This window comes from Bombina bombina, chromosome 3 (assembly GCF_027579735.1).
Source record: "Bombina bombina isolate aBomBom1 chromosome 3, aBomBom1.pri, whole genome shotgun sequence".
NCBI lineage: Eukaryota > Metazoa > Chordata > Amphibia > Anura > Bombinatoridae > Bombina > Bombina bombina.
The window spans coordinates 622,361,441-622,387,374 of NC_069501.1; the positions used below are offsets into that span (position 1 = coordinate 622,361,441).

The 25,934-nt window shown below is 37.7% G+C and overlaps 1 protein-coding gene across 1 annotated transcript in view; it reads right to left on the bottom strand.

Annotated features, from left to right (window-relative positions):
- The window catches only part of KPNA6 (karyopherin subunit alpha 6), a gene marked incomplete in the record, with an annotated part of 182,623 nt that extends 157,068 nt beyond the window's left edge, over positions 1–25,555 (bottom strand). Inside the window, 9 exon segments of the mRNA XM_053707243.1 lie at positions 2,266–2,429; positions 2,528–2,627; positions 2,812–2,900; positions 3,019–3,150; positions 3,266–3,360; positions 4,454–4,553; positions 4,639–4,734; positions 15,778–15,911; positions 25,434–25,555. Of these exon segments, the coding sequence (XP_053563218.1) occupies positions 2,266–2,429; positions 2,528–2,627; positions 2,812–2,900; positions 3,019–3,150; positions 3,266–3,360; positions 4,454–4,553; positions 4,639–4,734; positions 15,778–15,911; positions 25,434–25,437 (914 nt within the window).
- Between the last annotated feature and the right edge of the window lie 379 nt (positions 25,556–25,934).

The following is a 25,934-nucleotide window of genomic DNA, read 5'->3' on the forward strand; positions in this document are numbered from 1 at the left end:
GCACATTTACAATATAAATGTATTAACAAAAATGTTTCTAGTAAAAGTTAACTATTTTAGCATTAACATTTTTCTCTGCGTGTGAAGCATAGCTAGATATTCTCAGTGCTCCAGCATTTTTATTACTTAGCTGCTTAGAGTGCCAGTGAGACTTGTAATCATGCCATCAATTAACAAATTGAGTCATTACCAGATGATACAAGCACTTTAGGCTCTCTGAGCAAGTGCTGTGTTTAAAATGCTGGTACACGGTGCATACTTAGGGCGCAAATTATCAAGCCCTTCACCTTGCTACGACTGCAGGTTCTCACAAGAGAACCTGCAGTCGAGTATTTATCAATCAGACCGCTGCTTCCAAGCTTCTTCTCCACCTCTTAGGTGAACAATTTCAAACTCTTTGACAGCTCCTGCCCGCTCGTAATTGGCTGCGCACGGGCTGGTGTTGCAAGCGGACGCTATATTTCTGACCGTCAGGGGCGAGTTGGCATATGTAAGCCCCTGTCCGCCATGGCTTGATAAATCAAGCCCATAAATACTTTTGAAACCGCTAAAGCTTTACTAGAAGCATTTTTGCAAATACATGTATATTGGAAAAAAAATGCTTCTATTCAAAAGTGAAATGCATCCATGTGCTTTCTAGTTTTGGCTGAAAAGTCTAACTGCACATGTGCAAATCAGAGTTGATGCTATATCTGCTCATTGGCTTGAAAAGGTTATTTTGCTCTGTGGGACCAGGAAATCAGTAAAAAGAAAAACCAAAACAAAAATGCTTATTTTGGCAAAATAAAGCTGCGTTATTCATTGCAAAATTATTCTCAGATATGAATATACATTATCATGCAGCTATGTGTCTCTAATAGTAGTTACAGGTAAGATTTTTTTTTATTTCAGCTACCAACTTGCATAAAAAGACCTTGCTCCTGGATGTATTGATGCATTCCCAGACTAAAAAGTAGGACAGGCATTTTGTTCTGGATTCTTAGTAGAATACTTTGTGTTTAACCCCTTTGTATGAGCTAAACACAATGGTGAGAAGCGAAAAATATTACATGTTCTAATGAATTATGCAATGCATTTCTTGCACTAAATTGTCCCTTTACAGTTGTTTTAAGAGAACTATTATATGTTCTGTATTTCTGAAAAAGTGAGTGACAAAACAATTATGAACACCACACTATGGCATCCTCCTAAAACTTTTGGGCCCAAGTTCAATTAAGAGATCTTCTAAATAGACATAAAAATTCTCCAATGAACATTTTATTATAACCCAATGACAAGGAGGCATAGATGCGGAGCCATCAATAACCAACTAACACACAGTAGTGCATTGCTGCTCCTGAGCCTATCTAGGTATGCTTTTCAAGTAAGTATATCAAAAGAAGATAGTTTGAGAATAGAGAAAATTGAAAAGGCCCTTTATATTGGTATGCTTTCTGAACCACGAAAGTTACATTTTTACTTTCACGTTATACTAGAATGCGGGGGGGGGGGTCTTAGTGAATAACGGGCCATAATAGAGGAAGAATTACATGCTTCCAATTCGATCCAATCATCAGTGCTAGTTGCTTGACTCAGATGTGAAATTAGTGTTTATTAAAAAGTGTAGGGTCGATAGATTTAAAATTACATACAAATTAGAGCATGTACTTTTTCAACCCTTACAAACGTTTAAGTTTAACATTTTTATAGAGGACAATTAGGACTCAAATTTTACATATTAACACGAAATGTTTTTGCCATTTAATTTAACCCCTTAAGGACCAGTGACATACCCTATAAGTCACTGGTCTTTCTATGGGGCTTGATAGTGAGACTGTGCTATTCCAGGCGGCCTACTGGAGAGAGGTCAAAATAGCTCCTAATATATGCCTAAAGAGAATGTAAATTAACGACTAGCCATATTTTGATTAGTGCTTACACAGCAAATGAGTTATGCAGTAATCATTCTGTTTCCATATGCCTTGCTTTCTTGTATTCACTCATTTGGCAAAACGTATTTGTCTGCCCCTTTCAGATTAAAATGTCCTGGATTCCCTTTCTATGAATTGTATTAATTTATTTATTAACAGGGGATAAAGAGAAGGTTTTTGCAATGCAGACTTGAAAGAAAAGGGATTAAAAGACACATTTACATCATAAAAACTATAAAGGGACAAAGCAACTGCAAAACAATACAGCATGATGTCACAGGTAGGTGCTCCCTAATCACTGCAGGCATGCATTTTTAGATACTCCATTGATAGTAATGCTGAACTTCACACTAACATTAGTAGCTCCACCAGTCTGCGGCACACCCCTGAGTCTATAACCGCCTGAATTTTCTCATTAGGACCATCGGATAGATAAGACAGTGCCCAACAGGCATCTGCTAGCAAGTCTGAGTCACTGTTGAATAGGAGGCGAGACAACACTGGGAGACACTGTGATACCTAGAGAAAAAAAATAAAATAAAAGCACCGTGAGACAACACTAAGGGAGCATGCAAGCATTAGTAAGGTAGAATTCTGAAAATGATTCGGTGAATGACCTTCTCAAAGTCTGGAGGTGGGTTTTTCCCTCGGCACAAGTTGGACAAGGCCCATACAGCATTCCTGCTCATAGTAAGGCGGGTTGATTTTGTTAGGAGTCTAAAATTTATTTAAAAAAAAAAAAAAAAAAAAAAAAAAAAACATTAAGTATATTTAAAGTATATTTATAGCAGTGTCCCTCCTCCAAAAACAAGCTTAATTTCTCAAGTTTACTGCTTTCTGTTTTCCACCCCTTCATGCATACACTCTTCACACCCTCCGATTTACTCCCTCTCATACTCACATGAGCAGAGGAGGGAGAATGTTACAACTCAACACGTAGTCTCTGCAAACAGAGCTGTCTCCTGCAATGTTCCCCAGCGCCCACACAGCCTGCCACAGACAGAAGAAGAGACAGTCACATCTCTGACATGGAGGTAGAAGCCACATAAAGTAGCAGTACAAGTTAAAGGATAAGCAGAATGTGTTCAAAATAATGAGGAAAACAAACCTGCTCCTGTACATCCTCATAGTCAGAGTTGAGCAACTGGATGAAGATTGGCACTGCTCCGGCTTCTATCACAAATTTGGTTTGTTGTGAGGTTCCAGATGCTATGTTTGTTAGAGCCCAGGCGGCTTCAAACTGAAAATGTACAGAATAGAAAGTCACTTTATTTGGGGGGGGGGGGGGGGGGGAGACACTCCCACTACCTGCCAACATCAAGAAATCCATTCAAGAGAATGACCATGAAAAATACCTGCAGTGTGTAATTTTCACTCCTCTTTAAGAACTCCACAAATCTCTCAACCACACCTGGAGTACTAATTACTTCATCTATTGGAGGGTTTGGCTCTGAAACACAGAAACAGAGGAATTACCGTCTGAGAGAATTATAATTAGATAAGAATAGATATAGCAAACAAGTTATGCATTTAAAATATATTATGCAAGTAATTTAGCTGAATCACATTGCTATTATACACAGGAAGTGCAAAATATCAGAATAACTTTGTGGAACTTTATCAAAAACTTTAAATTTTTGGTCTTTTTATGCTTTCGAAAATAGATATATCCTGTTTTTAAGACACAAGTGGCATGACTGTTGGGTATATTACTATCATTTATTAGATTATAAATATTGTATTTTAGAGATCTTTCCTTGATAAGAATATACATTGACTTCATATTTTTGGTGCATACGGTGTGTAATTTCCATTACAAATTACTGCTGTAGTGCTTACCCTTTAAACTATTAAAGTGCCATAAAACATGTTGAGATCTGTGCATATACTAAAATGGCTAATATGTAAACATAGTTTGCATAAGAAATAGTTTAAAAATTGCTGGCAAGCATTTTAAAATAATTTTCAAAAATAAGCAAAAATACTTACAAAGCCATGCTGCCTGGAACAGTCTACTCCCCCCCCCCCCACACACACACACACACACGTGTTAACTGTAGCAGAAGGAGACTATCAAAGCACTCTAAAACAAGTCTTTCTAAAAGCACAGTAAAGCATTCAAGGAATCCAGAAATTACTGGAGATAGAATGGGCCAAGAGTAGATTTATCAGATGGGTTATATACCACCATGCAAATTATAAAAGGAAAAGCGCAATATAAAATGTTCTAGTAATAGAAATTGACTATTTGTTTACGACTGTAAGAAGGAATTTGAGTAAATTCAACATGAAAGTATAAGGAGAATGACAATGTATACTAGAGATTATATTACTATTATGAGAGATCATTTTATTACTAGATATTCTCTCAGATATATATACCTCAATTGTAACAGTAAGATGTGAAAGACATTTTGTGGACGAAATGAAGCGAGTTGGTGACAAAACTAATTCTAATCCATTTATAAAAGGATGTTTCAACCCAACATCACACAATGAAGATAGATGAAAACACCACAAACCCCAAACCTCTAGCTGCTGACCTTTAGAAAGCAATTTTCGAAACTTCTGAGTTGTAGCCAACTGCAAGTCAGGATCATCAGACAGCAATAGTCCAATCATCTCACGGGTAATGACACCATCCTAAAGGAACATGTTAGCTTAAGATATCACGTCATTTACATTGCACCCTTTTATAATAGTAGAATCACTTCAGTATAAGACATACCCCAACAGTGGTGGAACTGACACAGGAATCCATAAGAGGACCATCAAACATGGAAGAATCTTCAGGAGCCAGCTCCACATTTCTGCGTTTAAATAGCTGCACACAAGAGTGAGAAAAAGCAAGTTTAACATGTTAACATTTTCTATTAAGTGTAAGCTTAAAGGAACATGAAACCCAAAATTCTTCTCTCATGTGTCACACAGTTTTAAACAACTTTCCAGTTTATGTCTTTTATCTAATTTGCTTTGTTCTCTTGGTATGCGTTGTTGAAAATCATACCTAGGTAGGCTCAGGAGCAGAAATGCATTACTGGGAGCTAGCTGTTGATTGGCGATTGCACATTTTTCATCTTATCACTGGCTTACAAAAATGTGTAACTTTGGAGAAGCAGATGGGATTTTCGGTTAACTTATTACCTCGCTTGGGAGACATTTTTAAGGAATATTGAACAGAGATGGAGCAACTCACAGGGAAGACATGCCCTTTAGTATTGGCAAATAGGCCTAAAGGTTGAATACAAAAAAGTACCAAAGTCCAGCAAGGTCAGGAAAGCACCAGGTTAAAATATTGATGTACCAATAAACTTGGAGTCCGTGCTAGAACAGTCTGATAAAACAGAGCAGCAATCCTGGACTACATGGAGGGTTTGATATTACAAACAAATCATCTCTGGAGGTGTGCAAGCAGTATAGGTGATCAGGAGGTCCAACATTGCAGGAAGTATACAGCACAAAGAAAGCAGATTAACTTCCAGCACACGTGGCAATGAATGATGTGCAATTATATTAAATGTATATTGGCACTAATAAAAGTCTCCCATCCAGTACAAAACTCCGGTGTGCTACTAAAAGCTCTCTTTTTGTTTTATCCCCTGCACTGAGCAAATAAAACATTTTCTGAGGGGGGCCCCAGTAATTAGTGTTGAGATAGTAAAGTCTCATATGCACCCACACATATGCAGCTCAACCAGTTCTCTTATAAGCTTCTCTTCAGTGCAGTGTGAGGCTACTTCAAGGCACCGCTGTGTGAGTGGCCATTCTGTACAAACAGCCTAGGCACAAACAGGCACCTTGTGGAGAAGCAGGTATCATTATGGCTGACGCATCATAAGTTTTAGGTAGTGTTCTGGTTTCGCCTTGTCACGTCAGCCCGTCACCGGAAATTCCAGGGACCTTCAGAGACACCGTTACGTGATCCAGGGAGGACTATGTGCGCTCCCCGCATGCTATAAGGGCAACATGTGAGACAGGGAACACACATGTGCGGCCATTTCAGAGCAAGGCTAGTTCCATCACCCAAGTGATATATTATTTGAATACATTTTATATAGCATTCGGTGTTCTCCATAAAGTCAGCCAGCAAAATGTTCTATGAAGTAGCTGGGTGGTTGCAGTAATACCATACAGTAGGGCTGCAACAACTAATCTGTAAGTTTGATCATAAAGACTTCCGGATGGGTGGAGCCAGCAAACACCTGCACGCTGACTCTGGGCTCTGATGCCGAAAGAGCCGGGAAACCTACCCAAGACGCCTGGATCCCTTGGTTGCACTCCGCGAGTGGCAGTACGGGCAGCGGGCCGACGCGGTCCAACAACAGGCAGGGAAGTCTTCATTTGCTGCTGGGCTCAGAGCAGAGCCATATATCTTCGGCGCTGAAAACACATCCGACCTCAGCCGAGTAAGGCGGACCGGAAACAGGTCGCGTCGCTGGCTAAGGACGAGGTGCGGGTACAGGAGGCTACGGTGGCTCGTTGAAATATCCCACTTGACGGAACATAGGAGTGTGGCTCCCTAAAGGTACGATGAGGTGGTGATCGCCTTCCTTGGGTTGCGGTGTAGCAAGTTAGCTGGCCTGGTCCCAGTCTGCTACACATTGGAGCTCCGGAGCAGCCGTTACATAGCCAGAGGATCTCGCTTAGGAGGCTAAAGTGGCTTGCTAAAAAAAAGGTATCTTACTGGGCACAGGAGTGTGGCCCCCTAAAGGTCTCATAAAGTGGTGATCGCCTCCTCTGAGGCGCAGTGTATTAAACTTGCTGGCCTGGTTCCAGATTGTTATACACCGGAGTTCCGGAGCATCTATTATACAGCCAGAGGATTACATATGCAAAAGCAAGAGGCTGCTGGTGTTGCCCACACATACGGAGCTGGTGAGTAACCTATGCTTTGATTATTATATTTGGGCAGCATGAAAGCAAGTGAAAGGATAAAACTGTGTAAAGTGACATTCTGCCTGCTTTAAAGTACATGCTGTTTGCAGATTATATTTAAAAAAACTGAGGAATACATGAGGATTGCAATATCCTAGTTAGTATTTAAAGATTTCATCCTTGATTAGAGGTGCTGTGGGTTACAAGGGACGTAGACTGTCACTTCTTTATCTTAAAGGTTTTGGGGCTGACCCTACTGAAGCTCTTCTACATTTACTGCAAAAAGGCAAATGACACTTCGGCTCTAACTGGCATCACTGAAGTTAAAGTTTAGAAAATAGCTTTGACTGGATTACAACTATTGTCCTTTTGTGCTAAACAAAGTTCCTCTCTAAGGGATTGGAGAAGCAAAACAAGTAATCGGTGGCTATTTTCTTGCTGAGCAGAGGATAATGGTGGACTATGTATGACTAGCACCTCATGTGGAGAAATAGGTTTGATTAAAGTCTAAGTAAAGAAGTAACCTGTTGACTATTGTTGGGTGTCAAGAATAAGGAATTATTCTATTCTGCTAGTAAGGAAAGGTCGGAATTGTTGGGACTACTTTGATGTTATTAGAATTTTTAACATGTTATAGTGATTTTTGGGGAAAAAAAAAAAAATAAGTGCCTTAACAAAATATAAAGTAGAAATTGAGATGTATGTATTCTAGTGTACTATATATACTGTTGTTGTTACTGCTGGGAATAAGAACAAAGAACAAGAGGGATAACTTAGTTAAAAGCATTTAATATCAGGACGATGTTCTTTAAATGCAGTAAATAGTGTTAAATATTGTTAGGTGAAAACAGCAGCCATACAAAGTGGCAACTTGGATAGTTGTGAATTAACTTGAAATAGATACTCTAGAAGAGGCTCTTGAGAATAACCTTATCTATATTGCAGGATAAGGCCCTGGCTGGTTATGTGTAAATAGCTGAGCAATCTGTGGACTTTTGTGGCCTTACTTCTCTCCTATTTTCACTCTCTGGGTGAGTTCCTTGCTTGGGTTCTATCTCTTTTTTTTTTTTTTTTTTCCCCTTTCTGCACCATTTTGCACGAGTCACACGGCTGGGTTTATGAGTTTTGTGGTTCACTTACACTTTTCAATTAGTAATTCACTCCTTTTTTAGATACTCTTTAGGTGCGAGTGGTCTGTGTTTGACCCGCACGATATAGAGCATACGGATTTGACACTTCTTGATTTCCTTTTCTACGCACGGATCTTTTTGAGTCAAATTTTTCTAATTGTTTTTTCTTTGCATCTGGCTTAGATATTCTACACTATTAACTTACACGGGCGTATTTCACAATTTATTGCACGGAACGAGTTGAGCTCTGTTCCATATGGAAAAATTTGTCCTTCACTCTAAGAACAATTCGCCTATAATGGCGCCTAAACACAAGGAGAGAAAGGCTAAACAGGTTGACACTAGTATAGAAGCCACAAACGAGCCTCCATTAACCCCCATAGATAATACAAAGTTACTTCAACAGATTGCTGAATTATGCATGCCTCAGTTTGAATCAATTAAACAGGATATTGCAAGTCTTTCAGGAGAGGTTAAGCAATTTGCTACAAGAATGGCAGAGGTTGAAACGAGGGTTTCAGATATTGAGGACCGTATTACGGTACAAGAACAGTCAAGTGCATCACAGAGTAAACAGATCAATTTATTGCATTCCAGACTAGAGGAGTTAGAGGACAGGGCCCGCCGTAACAATCTGAGAATAGTGGGTCTCCCTGAAACATTAGAATACCAGGACCTGCTGTCCTTTGCCTCCTCTAAGCTGCCGCAAATACTAGGGCTTAATGCAGAAGATCTCCCAGTGCGGATAGAGAGGGCGCATAGAGTCGGCCCAATTAGGAATAATCAGGAAGGTACTGGTAGACCAAGACCGGTACTTATAAAATGTTTGGATTTCCAGGATAAAATAAATATCCATAGGCACTATCGCAAAAATAATGGTTTAATGATTGCTCAGCACAAAATATTGATTTTCCAAGACTTCTCTGCAGAGTCCCTAGCTAAAAGGAGGGAGATGTCTCGATTTTGCTCAAGATTGATTAAGGCTAATTTTAATGCAAGGTGTGGCCATATTGTTCAATAAACAACTCTCCTACCAGATTGTATCTCAGGTATTAGACACAGAAGGAAGATTTCAGATTCTGGAGATTATGATTAACAAATGCCATTTTGTTTTGTGCAATGTATATGGTCCAAACTCCTTGGATAAGGGATTCTGGGAGAAGCTGAGCCTGCAATTACTCCCTTATCTAGGGAAGAATATTATATTGGCTGGAGATCTTAATATGACATTCTCCCCCAGTTTAGATAGGTCAAACCTCACGCAAAGGTCTAGACATAATAGGGAAGCAAAGGTTCTACAGAACTTTAGTTACAAATTGCTCTTAAAGATGTATGGAGACTGCAACACCCTGACAGTAAAGAGTATACCTGCGAGTCGAAGTCATTCAAATCTTTCTCACGAATAGATTGTTTTTTAATATCTAACAACATGTTCGGTTTAGAGATTAAAACAGATATAGGTGAGATTGTCATTTCCGATCATGCAATTATCATTTTGGAAATTAATGCACTGCGCTCGCCAGGCGCATATAATTCACGTTTTTTTTCCCCTCAATATTTAGCTAATAACTCCAAATTTAAAAACTGGTTACAAGCCAGTTGGAAGGAATTTTACCAAATTAATGCTGCATACAGCGATAAACCAGAAATTATATGGGAAACAGCGAAAGCGGTTTTGAGGGGTAAGATCAAAGCGTACATATGTGAATGGAAAAAGAAAAAAAAAAAGAATAGGGAAGAACAATTAGCAAATCAGGTTAAAAATGCCTATAAGAAATATTTAAATTTTCCAAACCAGATTTCCTGGGCTAATTACAATGCTGCTCGAGTAGAGAGAGATCTGTTCTTGAAACAAGGATTAGCTTTAGAAATCCAAAAGCAAAAAGCTAGATTTAGAGGTCATTACGGTAATTCTGCAAAATATTTGGCAAAACTATCTAAAGGCTGGTCACAGAAGAATTTTATAGCTACAATTAAGATTGGGGACAGAAGAATCACCAATATCTCTGAGATAAGAAGCAAATTTGTTAAATATTTTCAACAGGTCTACTCGGAAGGAGTAGTTAATTTAGAGAATAAAAAAGAATTCTGGAAAGGTATAGAGCTACCTAAAATAATTAAGCCGGTTGAATGAACCTATTTCAGTACGTGAGATCTCAGACGCAATTAAACAGGCCAAGTCCAATAAGATACCAGGTCCAGATGCTCTCCCATCAGAGTTTTATAAACTCTTACACGATCAAATTTTGCCTACACTAGCGCTCCTCTTCAATGAGTATTATATCAAAAAACAATTGAGATCGAGGTTCTTCTCAGCGTCGAATGTGGCGTTGATCTTAAAAAAGGATAAAAATCCAGAAATAATGTCCTCTTACAGGCCTATATCTTTACTAAACCAAGATTATAAACTTTTAACGGCCATCATCTCAAATAGGCTTAAGCATATCCTGGATCCATTAATACATCCGGACCAGACAGGTTTCATGGTGGGAAGAAACTCAGTGAAAAACCTTCGAAAAGCGATGCTTGTTATTGATTATTTTTGGAATAGATCAACTAAAAAAAAAAGTTGCATCACAGTATTGATTTAGCCTTGCTTACGGTAGACGCTGAGAAGGCGTTCGACTGTATAGTGTGGAACCATCTGTTTAATGCGCTTAAAGGTTTTGGCCTTATAGGGAATTTCTTTGATTTCATAGGCTCGCTATATCAGACTCCAACATCTACTATTATTATTAATGGGGAGATATCTGAGAGCTTTACTCTCCAACGAGGTACACGCCAGGGCTGTCCTCTCTCCCCCCTACTGTTTAACTTATCTTTAGAGCCACTGGCAATATTACTACGAAAAGAATTAACAGGAATCAAGGTAGGAGATAAGAATTTTGTGACATCACTATTTGCAGATGATATCCTGCTTTAAGTAACTCTAAACAAGCTATACCCCAATTGTTAAAGATCATTGAAAAATTTAGTTCAATTTCAGGGTATAAAATTAATTGGGGGAAATCGGAACTGCTTTGGATTTACAAACCTAAGAATCACATCCTACATCCTTTTAAAGAGGTACAAGAAATTAAGTATCTAGGTATCATATTAAGTAATAACCCTTCATTATGGTACGACCTAAACTTTCGGAAATGTATAGATTTGTTTGAACATAAATTATTAGCCTGGCATAATCTTCCCATTTCTCTCTCTGCCCGTGTAATGCTAATTAAAACAATTCTATTCCCAAAATTACTGTACCTATTACAGAATCTGCCCCTTTTGATCAAGAAAAAGGATATAAAATTTGTACAAATGTTATTTACTAGATTTATATGGCATGGGAAGAAATCCAGGATATCATTGTTCAAATTATCTTTTTTAAAAGAACACGGTGGCTTGGCGCTGCCTAATCTTCAGTTTTATAATTATGTTGCACTTACCAAATTCGTAATAGACTGGATAACAGAAAAAGAACATGTTTCTTTTTTGGAATTAAAATCACAGATAGTAGCACCATTCTCACTCAAAGCATTGATACATATCCCAGCTGTGTGTTTACCAGCCAATGTGTTACATTTGTATACTTTTAAGTTTATAATTCTGGCATGGCAGAAACTTTGTTCTGAAATGAATATCAATTTTCGCAGATCTGAATTCCTTCCCTTAGTAGGAAATCCGGCCTTCCTTCCGGGGATTACATATAAAGTCTTTTCTACATGGGCCAGGAATGGCCTTCAAAATGTAAAAGATATCTGCGTAAACGAGTTGCTAATAATTAAGACTTTTGCAGACTTAAGAACTAGTTTTAACATAGCAAAAACTTCCTTCTTTGCGTATCTTCAGGTACAGCACTGGATCGCAAGTTTACGTGCAGAAGATGATTCTAGTCCCCTATTGGGGGACTTAGAAGATGTGATTAGACTATATCATGCTGGGAAAGTTTCTATCTCAATCCCCTATAATATGCTTATTAAACATCATGGATTGATATATATAGATGAGTTAGAGAGGAAATGGGATAAATTCCTAAAAATTACTAAAGAACATATTCTTCAAAGTTTAAAATTAGTTGATCAAACACAAGTCTTTATTGATTGGAGAGAATCTCATTTTAAGTTAATTAATCTACTATACATTACACCAGACAAAATTTCAAAATGGTATAAAAAGGAAGTTACTTGCCCTAAATGTAATGCCAGGGAAGCAGATGAAATGCACTGCTTCTGGAGTTGCCCCAAAGCAAGGCAGTTTTGGAGCAAAGTTTGTTTTTGGCTGAATAAAATAGAGGCTTGTAATTTTACGCTAGAGTCGAAATATATTTTCTTCTTGTTAAAGTATGAGGAATCTTATCCGAATTTCAGACTTATAAATACAACAATCTTAGTGGGACGTAATGTCATTCTCCGGAATTGGAAGTCCTCCTGGGAACCTAAATTCAAGGAGTTTATAAACAAAATGCACAACCAGATCACAATGGAACAATTTAATTTAAGAGACTTTAGTGATAAGTCAATCCAAAGATTTTTTGTTAAATGGGAGAATAATTATATCTCTCCGTTTAGATGCCCTTTAGGTTTTGAGGTTAGTTGACTGTGTTGACTGGTTTACGCTAGTTGCACAGTCCTGGATATTATCTATATAGTAATCTATATGAGTTTTTGGTTGACAAGATTTTTAGTTATGTGTCCCACTGTGATAGATACGTTATAGACAGTCTATTTTTATGGGGATCAGTCATGTGTTTCCTGTAGAGACCCATTATTTGAACAATGGGATGCAGGGGGAGATCATAACTGGAGCATGTTTTGCAGGTGGGGCACATTTTTAATATGATGGATCCACATAATGAGGCGCTGATGGTGTTAGTTCGATATTCGGACGAGAGAGCCGTATGTTAAGCTGTGGCTTATGTTGTTAATATAAAAGGTTATATGTAATATTGGGTCTCGCCCTCCTCTGCCTTATCATAGATATATTGACACCGGCAGGATGGATGTTGTTGTTCTAGGTTCAGTGACTGTGTTGCTATTGGTGAGGTCAATACCTTCCCAACCTATTAGAATGGAGGTGTGATGACGATACACCTATCGCGACCGAGGGGGAGGTACCCCTGACACAGTCTGCGCGAGTGGATGCTTTATGTTGTGACGAGACAGCTGATTTCGCAACTGAACGGCTGTTATATTAGGTTTATACGATTAGATCCACAGTGGTACACATCCGGGCAGGTTGATAAGAGGTTGCATATCCGCTACATAGTGAGATTTACCCAGGGGCTGTAAGATTGTATATACATCGAGGTTGATGATTCCCTGTTGTGCCGATCTTGTTTTTGTTTACAGTAGTAACTACGACTCCCACTGAGGGTGAGGTGGTCTGTTTTAGCCAATAGGGTGTTTTATGTCGTGGACTGTTACATTTTAATGATCCACTGGGGACCCTCTGATTTAGGGAGCAGGTAGTAAGTGGGATCTCGCACCACGTCCTAGAGATACACATTGTTGTTTTTCATTATCTTACTTTATTCAATAGCATTAATACACTTGTTAGTTTGATACATACGTTTGGCTGTATCAAAGGGTTATGTTTCACATTTGGGCTATTTTATGGTATAGCCCCTTGTTTCTGTGCACACAGTCTCCAGTGATTAGTGGCCGCAGTGGGGGAGGGTTTTACAGGCCTTTATAAGTCTGTATGTTTGGATATTCGGGTTGTCAGAAGAAGGGACGTTTGAGGTCCCGAAATGTCATAAATAAATATTTTGTACACAGTAATCTGAAGTCCAGTGAGTGCTTCATCTTATCTCCTTTGCTTATACTTCTTCAGAGCACCCTGGCAGTTGTAGGACGATGGTGAGAGTGCATATACCTTTTGAACTTTTGTGTATATCTATATATATATATCTCTCTATCTCTCTCTATCTCTCTCTATCTCTCTCTATCTCTCTCTATCTCTCTCTATCTCTCTCTATCTCTCTCTATCTCTCTCTATCTCTCTCTATCTCTCTCTATCTCTCTCTATCTCTATATCTCTATCTATCTCTCTCTATCTCTCTCTCTCTATCTCTCTCTATCTCTCTCTCTCTATCTCTCTCTATCTCTCTCTATCTCTCTCTATCTCTATATCTCTATCTATCTCTATATCTATATCTCTATCTATCTCTATATCTATATATCTATATATCTATCTATCTATATCTATCTATCTATCTATCTATATCTATATATCTATCTATCTATCTCTATCTATCTATCTATCTATCTCTATCTATCTATCTCTATATCTCTATCTATCTATCTCTATATCTCTATCTATCTATCTCTATATCTCTATCTATATCTATCTCTATATCTCTATCTATATCTATCTCTATATCTCTATCTATCTATCTCTATATCTCTATCTATCTATCTCTATATCTCTATCTATCTATCTCTATATCTCTATCTATCTATCTCTATATCTCTATCTATCTATCTCTATATCTCTATCTATCTATCTCTATATCTCTATCTATCTATCTCTATATCTCTATCTATCTATCTCTATATCTCTATCTATCTATCTCTATATCTCTATCTATCTATCTCTATATCTCTATCTATCTATCTCTATATCTCTATCTATCTATCTCTATATCTCTATCTATCTATCTCTATATCTCTATCTATCTATCTCTATATCTCTATCTATCTATCTCTATATCTCTATCTATCTATCTCTATATCTCTATCTATCTATCTCTATATCTCTATCTATCTATCTCTATATCTCTATCTATCTATCTCTATATCTCTATCTATCTATCTCTATATCTCTATCTATCTATCTCTATATCTCTATCTATCTATCTCTATATCTCTATCTATCTATCTCTATATCTCTATCTATCTATCTCTATATCTCTATCTATCTATCTCTATATCTCTATCTATCTATCTCTATATCTCTATCTATCTATCTCTATATCTCTATCTATCTATCTCTATATCTCTATCTATCTATCTCTATATCTCTATCTATCTATCTCTATATCTCTATCTATCTATCTCTATATCTCTATCTATCTATCTCTATATCTCTATCTATCTATCTCTCTCTCTATCTCTCTCTATCTCTCTCTATCTCTCTCTATCTCTCTCTATCTCTCTCTATCTCTCTCTATCTCTCTCTATCTCTCTCTATCTCTCTCTATCTCTCTCTATCTCTCTCTATCTCTCTCTATCTCTCTCTATCTCTCTCTATCTCTCTCTATCTCTCTCTATCTCTCTCTATCTCTCTCTATCTCTCTCTATCTCTCTCTATCTCTCTCTATCTCTCTCTATCTCTCTCTATCTCTCTCTATCTCTCTCTATCTCTCTCTATCTCTCTCTATCTCTCTCTATCTCTCTCTATCTCTCTCTATCTCTCTCTATCTCTCTCTATCTCTCTCTATCTCTCTCTATCTCTCTCTATCTCTATCTCTCTCTATCTCTCTCTATCTCTCTCTATCTCTCTCTATCTCTCTCTATCTCTCTCTATCTCTCTCTATCTCTCTCTATCTCTCTCTATCTCTCTCTATCTCTCTCTATCTCTCTCTATCTCTCTCTATCTCTCTCTATCTCTCTCTATCTCTCTCTATCTCTCTCTATCTCTCTCTATCTCTCTCTATCTCTCTCTATCTCTCTCTATCTCTCTCTATCTCTCTCTATCTCTCTCTATCTCTCTCTATCTCTCTCTATCTCTCTCTATCTATCTATAAGATGTGCAAGTAGATCCCACGATCCCACTGACAGATCACTAGATCCCATCTTAAATTCTGACCACCTAAGTTAATATATCTAGGTATCCTTACTGTCCCCAGATCACTGCACATGACAGCTCATATTTACCTGTTGCTCCCTCTTCTGCTTGCGAAGCTGGATCCCCTCCTCTTCCCGCCTCCTGCGCATTTCATCAGTATTAAGTGCCTTGTTCTTGTAGCTTTTCATGCGGCTATTGTCCTTCCCGGGGCTCGCCATGGTGTCTAGAAATAAACCAAGGGCAAAGAAAAATAAAACTTTTGCTTTAGTTACAAACCTCAAGATACAACCTGTTTAAGTTTGCTATACTAACAGTATCTTTCTTATGCTCTGTATATCAACACTTAGAAGTTGTATGCATTCCCCGCTCATATAGCAGGTTAGGGACCGGAGTCCCACTGTAAAGTGAAAACCGCCTTAAAGTGAAACAAGGTAGTTTTAGCTTTCTTTTCACTTGCCAGTGCGTTTAAAAACATGTTTGAACTAACATATATTAGGGGTACAATAGTGCAACGTTTAGTTTAACACTAGCACAGCATTCAATAAATACTGTACCTGAAAAATATTGACAATTACTGTAGTAAAATTTGCCAGACTATAGCACTGAGACACAGATTGCACTGTAATGCTGTAAACAGAGTGAACTAAGCATAACAAAATGGTGCCAGTCACTGTAAAGTGAGGTATACCTGTATGTAATTAAAAATGAAATGCTGTATAAAAAAATTGATTTCACAAGCAGCATTCTAAGACAACATTAGCAAATTAACAAAATATTAAAAAAATTGTTGGATTATAACATAATTTATGTAAGAACTTACCTGATAAATTCATTTCTTTCATATTAGCAAGAGTCCATGAGCTAGTGACGTATGGGATATACATTCCTACCAGGAGGGGCAAAGTTTCCCAAACCTCAAAATGCCTATAAATACACCCCTCACCACACCCACAATTCAGTTTAACGAATAGCCAAGAAGTGGGGTGATAAAAAAGTGCGAAAGCATATAAAATAAGGAATTGGAATAATTGTGCTTTATACAAAATCATAACCACCACAAAAAAGGGCGGGCCTCATGGACTCTTGCTAATATGAAAGAAATGAATTTATCAGGTAAGTTCTTACATAAATTATGTTTTCTTTCATGTAATTAGCAAGAGTCCATGAGCTAGTGACGTATGGGATAATGATTACCCAAGATGTGGATCTTTCCACACAAGAGTCACTAGAGAGGGAGGGATAAAATAAAGACAGCCAATTCCTGCTGAAAATAATCCACACCCAAAATAAAGTTTAACGAAAAACATAAGCAGAAGATTCAAACTGAAACCGCTGCCTGAAGTACTTTTCTACCAAAAACTGCTTCAGAAGAAGAAAATACATCAAAATGGTAGAATTTAGTAAAAGTATGCAAAGAGGACCAAGTTGCTGCTTTGCAAATCTGATCAACCGAAGCTTCATTCCTAAACGCCCAGGAAGTAGAAACTGACCTAGTAGAATGAGCTGTAATTCTCTGAGGCGGAGTTTTACCCGACTCAACATAGGCAAGATGAATTAAAGATTTCAACCAAGATGCCAAAGAAATGGCAGAAGCTTTCTGGCCTTTTCTAGAACCGGAAAAGATAACAAATAGACTAGAAGTCTTTCTGAAAGATTTAGTAGCTTCAACATAATATTTCAAAGCTCTAACAACATCCAAAGAATGCAACGATTTCTCCTTAGAATTCTTAGGATTAGGACATAATGAAGGAACCACAATTTCTCTACTAATGTTGTTGGAATTCACAACTTTAGGTAAAAATTCAAAAGAAGTTCGCAACACCGCCTTATCCTGATGAAAAATCAGAAAAGGAGACTCACAAGAAAGAGCAGATAATTCAGAAAGTCTTCTGGCAGAAGAGATGGCCAAAAGGAACAAAACTTTCCAAGAAAGTAATTTAATGTCCAATGAATGCATAGGATCAAACGGAGGAGCTTGAAGAGCCCCCAGAACCAAATTCAAACTCCAAGGAGGAGAAATTGACTTAATGACAGGTTTTATACGAACCAAAGCTTGTATAAAACAATGAATATCAGGAAGAATAGCAATCTTTCTGTGAAAAAGAACAGAAAGAGCAGAGATTTGTCCTTTCAAGGAACTTGCGGACAAACCTTTATCTAAACCATCCTGAAGAAACTGTAAAATTCTCGGAATTCTAAAATAATGCCAAGAAAAATGATGAGAAATACACCAAGAAATATAAGTCTTCCAGACTCTATAATATATCTCTCTAGACACAGATTTACGAGCCTGTAACATAGTATTAATCACAGCGTCAGAGAAACCTCTTTGACGAAGAATCAAGCGTTCAATCTCCATACCTTTAAATTTAAGGATTTCAGATCCTGATGGAAAAAAGGACCTTGTGACAGAAGGTCTGGTCTTAACTGAAGAGTCCACGGTTGGCAAGAGGCCATCCGGACAAGATCCGCATACCAAAACCTGTGAGGCCATGCCGGAGCTACCAGCAGAACAAACGAGCATTGCTTCAGAATCTTGGAGATTACTCTTGGAAGAAGAACTAGAGGCGGAAAGATATAGGCAGGATGATACTTCCAAGGAAGTGATAATGCATCCACTGCCTCCGCCTGAGGATCCCGGGATCTGGACAGATACCTGGGAAGTTTCTTGTTTAGATGGGACGCCATCAAATCTATTTCTGGAAGTTCCCACATTTGAACGATCTGAAGAAATACCTCTGGGTGAAGAGACCATTCGCCCGGATGCAACGTTTGGCGACTGAGATAATCCGCTTCCCAATTGTCTACACCTGGGATATGAACCGCAGAGATTAGACAGGAGCTGGATTCCGCCCAAACCAAAATTCAAGATACTTCTTTCATAGCCAGAGGACTGTGAGTTCCTCCTTGATGATTGATGTATGCCACAGTTGTGACATTGTCTGTCTGAAAACAAATGAACGATTCTCTCTTCAGAAGAGGCCAAAACTGAAGAGCTCTGAAAATTGCACGGAGTTCCAAAATATTGATCGGTAATCTCACCTCCTGAGATTCCCAAACTCCTTGTGCCGTCAGAGATCCCCACACAGCTCCCCAACCTGTGAGACTTGCATCTGTTGAAATTACAGTCCAGGTCGGAAGCACAAAAGAAGCCCCCTGAATTAAACGATGATGATCTGTCCATCACGTTAGAGAGTGTCGAACAATCGGTTTTAAAGATATTAATTGAGATATCTTTGTGTAATCCTTGCACCATTGATTCAGCATACAAAGCTGAAGAGGTCGCATGTGAAAACGAGCAAAGGGGATCGCGTCCGATGCAGCAGTCATAAGACCTAGAATTTCCATGCATAAGGCTACCGAAGGGAATGATTGTGACTGAAGGTTTCGACAAGTTGCCATCAGTATTAGACACCTCTTGTCTGTTAAAGACAGAGTCATGGACACTGAATCTATTTGGAAACCCAGAAAGGTTACCCTTGTCTGAGGAATCAATGAACTTTTTGGTAAATTGATCCTCCAACCATGATCTTGAAGAAACACCACAAGTCGATTCGTATGAAATTCTGCTAAATGTAAAGACTGAGCAAGTACCAAGATATCGTCCAAATAAGGAAATACCACACTACCCTGTTCTCTGATTACAGACAGAAGGGCACCGAGAACCTTTGTAAAAATCCTTGCTGTAGCAAGGCCAAACGGCAGAGCCACAAACTGGTAATGCTTGTCCAGAAAAGAGAATCTCAGGAACCGATAATGATCCGGATGAATCGGAATATGCAGATATGCATCCTGTAAATCTATTGTGGACATATAATTCCCTTGCTGAACAAAAGGCAAGATAGTCCTTACAGTTACCATCTTGAACGTTGGTATCCTTACATAACGATTCAATATTTTTAGATCCAGAACTGGTCTGAAGGAATTCTCCTTCTTTGGTACAATGAAGAGATTTGAATAAAACCCCATCCCCTGTTCCTGAACTGGAACTGGCATAATTACTCCAGTCAACTCTAGATCTGAAACACAATTCAGAAATGCTTGAGCTTTTACTGGATTTACTGGGACACGGGAAAGAAAAAATCTCTTTGCAGGAGGTCTCATCTTGAAACCAATTCTGTACCCTTCTGAAACAATGTTCTGAATCCAAAGATTGTGAACAGAATTGATCCAAATTTCTTTGAAAAAACGTAACCTGCCCCCTACCAGCTGAGCTGGAATGAGGGCCGCACCTTCATGTGGACTTAGAAGCAGGCTTTGCCTTTCTGGCTGGCTTGGATTTATTCCAGATTGGAGATGGTTTCCAAACTGAAACTGCTCCTGAGGATGAAGGATCAGGTTTTTGTTCTTTGTTGAAACGAAAGGAACGAAAACGATTATTAGCTCTGTTTTTACCCTTAGATTTTTTATCCTGTGGTAAAAAAGTTCCTTTCCCACCAGTAACAGTTGAAATAATGGAATCCAACTGAGAACCAAATAATTTGTTACCCTGGAAAGAAATGGAAAGTAGAGTTGATTTAGAAGCCATATCAGCATTCCAAGTCTTAAGCCATAAAGCTCTTCTAGCTAAAATAGCTAGAGACATAAACCTGACATCAACTCTGATAATATCAAAGATGGCATCACAGATAAAATTATTAGCATGCTGAAGAAGAATAATAATATCATGAGAATCATGATGTGTTACTTGTTGCGCTAAGGTTTCCAACCAAAAAGTTGAAGCTGCAGCAACATCAGCCAAAGATATAGCAGGTCTAAGAAGATTACCTGAACACAGATAAGCTTTTCTTAGAAAGGATTCAATTTTCCTATCTAAAGGATCCTTAAACGAAGTACCATCTGACGTAGGAATAGTAGTACGTTTAGCAAGGGTAGAAATAGCCCCATCAACTTTAGGGATTTTGTCCCAAAATTCTAATCTGTCAGACGGCACAGGATATAATTGCTTAAAACGTTTAGAAGGAGTAAATGAATTACCCAATTTATCCCATTCTTTGGAAATTACTGCAGAAATAGCATTAGGAACAGGAAAAACTTCTGGAATAACCACAGGAGATTTAAATACCTTATCCAAACGTTTAGAATTAGTATCAAGAGGACCAGAATCCTCTATTTCTAAAGCAATTAGAACTTCTTTAAGTAAAGAACGAATAAATTCCATTTTAAATAAATATGAAGATTTATCAGCATCAACCTCTGAGACAGAATCCTCTGAACCAGAAGAGTCATCAGAATCAGAATGATGATGTTCATTTAAAAATTCATCTGTAGGGAGAGAAGTTTTAAAAGATTTTTTTACATTTACTAGAAGGAGAAATAACAGACATAGCCGCCTTTATGGATTCAGAAACAAAATCTCTTATGTTATCAGGAACATTCTGCACCTTAGATGTTGAAGGAACTGCAACAGGCAATGGTACTTTACTAAAGGAAATATTATCTGCATTAACAAGTTTGTCATGACAATCAATACAAACAACAGCTGGAGGAATAGCTACCAAAAGTTTACAGCAGATACACTTAGCTTTGGTAGATCCAGCACTAGACATCGATTTTCCTGTAGTATCTTCTGACTCAGATGCAACGTGAGACATCTTGCAATATGTAAGAGAAAAAACAACAACATATAAAGCAAAATTGATCAAATTCCTTAAATGACAGTTTCAGGAATGGGAAAAAATGCCAAAGAACAAGCTTCTAGCAACCAGAAGCAATGAAAAATGAGACTTAAATAATGTGGAGACAAAAGCGACGCCCATATTTTTTAGCGCCAAATAAGACGCCCACATTATTTGGCGCCTAAATGCTTTTTGGCGCCAAAAATGACGCCACATCCGGAACGCCGACATTTTTGGCGCAAAATAACGTCAAAAAATGACGCAACTTCCGGCGACACGTATGACGCCGGAAACGGAAAAGAAGTTTTGCGCCAAAAAAGTCTGCGCCAAGAATGACGCAATAAAATGAAGCATTTTCAGCCCCCGCGAGCCTAACAGCCCATAGGGAAAATAGTCAAATTTTTGAAGGTAAGAAAAAATGATTAAATCAAATGCATTATCCCAAATATGAAACTGACTGTCTGAAAAATAAGGAAAGTTGAACATTCTGAGTCAAGGCAAATAAATGTTTGAATACATATATTTAGAACTTTATAAACAAAGTGCCCAACCATAGCTTAGAGTGTCACAGAAAATAAGATTTACTTACCCCAGGACACTCATCTACATGTTTGTAGAAAGCCAAACCAGTACTGAAACGAGAATCAGCAGAGGTAATGGTATATATAAGAGTATATCGTCGATCTGAAAAGGGAGGTAAGAGATGAATCTCTACGACCGATAACAGAGAACCTATGAAATAGACCCCGTAGAAGGAGATCACTGCATTCAAATAGGCAATACTCTCCTCACATCCCTCTGACATTCACTGCACGCTGAGAGGAAAACCGGGCTCCAACTTGCTGCGGAGCGCATATCAACGTAGAATCTAGCACAAACTTACTTCACCACCTCCATCGGAGGCAAAGTTTGTAAAACTGAATTGTGGGTGTGGTGAGGGGTGTATTTATAGGCATTTTGAGGTTTGGGAAACTTTGCCCCTCCTGGTAGGAATGTATATCCCATACGTCACTAGCTCATGGACTCTTGCTAATTACATGAAAGAAATTACATATATTTTATATTAAGAAGTTTCATTAATAAAATTAAAAAAAGGGATATATACAAATGTAAAGCTCAGGTGTACTCATGACAGTGTAATGAAGTTGTGTATATAAAGCCAGGGAGTCTGATTCTATTATGAAGAGATAAAGCAGGAATGGTTCAGCCCATAAAGGCAAAGCACTGTAGTGTTAGGACCAGTCAACATTGGGACACTGTGTAAATTGGTGACTGTTGAAAGTTGATCAAATATGAATGATTAAACTATTAAACTGGAGATAGTTCACCTCCCAATAATTTAATTCATTAGTTTCAATGGTCTATCTATACATATCCAAATCAGTAATTGTCTGATATACAGGAAAAATACTCTGAAAAGTTATTCTAAAAATGAAAACCACGATTTAAAATTGGTCTGACTAGCGATTTAAATTGAGACTCAAAGTGATTGTAAATCCTAGCGTTTGTGAAACGCTAGGATTTACAATTGGAACAAATAAAGGGGACTTTCAGTCATGAAGTATAAAATACTGGCTCATGGTGCATGCTATGATTGGAGGAAGCCAGATTCATCATCGATCTGCTAAAAAGAGCAGGAGATGCGGGCAGAGGATTGGCGTTGTTTACCATAACGCAACAGTATTTTTTAAAAAATAAGCATTTTGTAAACTTCAATAAATTAAAGTGCCCCTGTTTAAGATAATTTCTTGAGCCTGAGGTTTAATTCATTAAAGTTTACAATCACTTTAAGGTGACATTGTACAATCTGTACCATGATTACATTGCTACACTAAAAATATAAAAAATTAGTTCTATTGGAAATTGCTCACTGGCTAATAATGGCAATTATCACAGTTTTACTGGAGCCTCTTCAAACCAGAGAAGGGGGAGGGGAGACTGCAATATGTTTCAGAATACAGGGTTTTAAATTAAAGGGACACTGAACCCAATTTTTTTCTTTTGTGATTCAGATAGAGCATGACATTTTAGGCAACTTTCTAAATTACTCCTATTATCAAATTTTATTTATTCTCTTGGTATCTTTATTTGAAATGCAAGAATGTAAGTTTAGATGCCGGACCATTTTTGGTGAACAACCTGGGTTAGCCTTGCCGATTGGTGGATAAATTCATCCACCAATCAAAAAGTGCTGTCCAGAGCCCTGAACCAAGAAAAAAATCTTAGATGCCTTCTTTTTCAAATAAAGATAGCAAGAGAACAAAGAAAAATGATAATAGGAGTAAATTAGAAAGTTGCCTGCTCTAAATCACAATAGAAAAAAATTAGGTTCAGTGTCCCTTTAAGTGAAGAATAAAATAATGTCCCTTTAAGAAATAACCAGATGTCAAATGTCAGTCAGTAAAAACTACAAAGGGAGGAAGACAATAGCCAGTAAAAGAGATAGATAGAATATATGCATGATACACCACTCACTTTATTTAATCTTTCAGTTCAATCTAATTTTCCCCAATCAGGATCCCGTATTGCTCCTCACTCATATAAATAAAATCAGCTTCGGTGTCAGCACTGTTTCTTAAACAAGAAGGTACCTGAGTTTTGTCACTACAATAAGAGACTTCTTGTTTAAGAAACAGTGCTGTCACCTAAAAAAAAATTTTTTTTAATTTACAATTTGACTCTTAACTATCTTTGAGTGGACTAGTAACTTCTTCCCTCTGGGCTAGTAAATTAACCCCTGACTAGTAAACTAAAGTGATATATATATATATACACACACACACAGGTGGCCCTCGTTTTACAACTATGCAATTTACACTGTTTCAGAATAACAACCTTTTTTCCAGTCATGTGACTGCTATTGAATAGCATTGAGAAGCAGTGCATTTATTAAAATAGCCTGCAGGTGGAGCTGTCCGCTTGTGTTGCAGCAAAGCCAAGCAAGCTGAAATTAATCAGTTTAACCAGACCTGAGCTATCGAGCAGATTTCAAAGGAACAATATCTTCCTGTCTATAAATCAGTCCAGATTGGAATGCATAGAAAGAACTGTTTGCAGAAAAATGCAAGTTAAGTCTGTGTTGTGTAATTATTTTATTAGGTTTATAATGCTGTTTAGCAAATATTTTTGTTCATTTAACTTAGTTTAATTATATATTCTGTGTTGTGTGATTATTTTATTAGGTTTATAATGCTGTTTAGCATTTAAAGTCTTCATTTCAAAGCTTTAAAAATAATGTATTAGGTGTTATGACAATTTTGAGAGGAGCCTGGAACCTATCTCCCTTACTTCCCATTGACTTACATTATAAACTGGGTTTCAATATACAACCATTCCTTCTGGAACCTAACCCCGGCGTAAACTGAATATATATGTACATGAGTGTACGTGAATATAGATACATGGGAGTGAAAAACTATTACTATAGTTTACCAGAGAGACAAAAGTTACTATAGTTTACTAGTTAAAGGGACAGTCTACTCCAGAATTGTTATTGTTTAAGAAGATAATTGCTTTATTACCCATTCCCAGTTTGGCATTACCAACACACACTATATATATATATATATATATATATATATATATATATATATATATATATATATATATATATATATATATATATATATATATATATAATTTTACTTTTTTTTGCTTCTTCGTATATAATTTATTACACTTCTTACGATATTGATTGGTTTAATCTGATACATCACAAATAGCATCGATAAACTCTAATCTACATAAAAATATAAATACTCAAATGTCCACCATAAATATATTAAGAGTAAAATATGGTTTAAGCTGTTCCTCACTAGAACAAGCCACATACTCCCCCACAAACCAGGAACAGCTTTTCATGTTATAAACTCTGTCACACGAATACGCTTTATAGGCAATAATCCAGTCACAGCTCCCAATAAACAGGGTACAGACACCCCGTCTATCATATCGCAGCCCCTTACACAGGGTGGGGTCACATATTTCTGTGCTGTTACTGATCCCTAACTGCTCTAGCTGCCGTTGGCACATTGATACCTCTACCTGGGATGGTATGCAGGACATTAAAAAGATGTACCTTACTCCCCTAACCTTCCCTGGAGGAAAGAAATCTACCCAAGTCTCACCCATGCTGCCCCCGGACTGTACGGGCCTCTCCCGGCTCCTCTGAGGCAATATGTCTGACTGCTGACAGAAGCCGTTAAGGGTCAAACTAAGGAAAAGAGCGGAACAGCCATGCGTGCCTGAACGTAATTGGAAGCCGTGCGTGCGTATCACTGAGGGAATACGTATGCGTGTCAGACTCGGTAGTAGGACAAAATGAAAGCGGGAAGTTATTGTTACTTTAATAGTTTGAGGCTTTGAGCTAATTATAGATACATAATATATACACAGTGTCACTATAATAATATAGGTCTCTTCAGTAAAATGTTCGTGTTATGAACATGTAACATTACAGTTTGTTACTTTTTATTGCATCGCACGACTTACATTCTCTAGAAATCCATGTATGTATGGTGTGCTTGTCATGATGCTTGGATGACAATACATTAGTAAGCTTCTTTTGTTTGCCAAGTCTTTAAAACTTCTATATTAAAGAAAATGTTTTCTGCGGTCTACACTTTTCA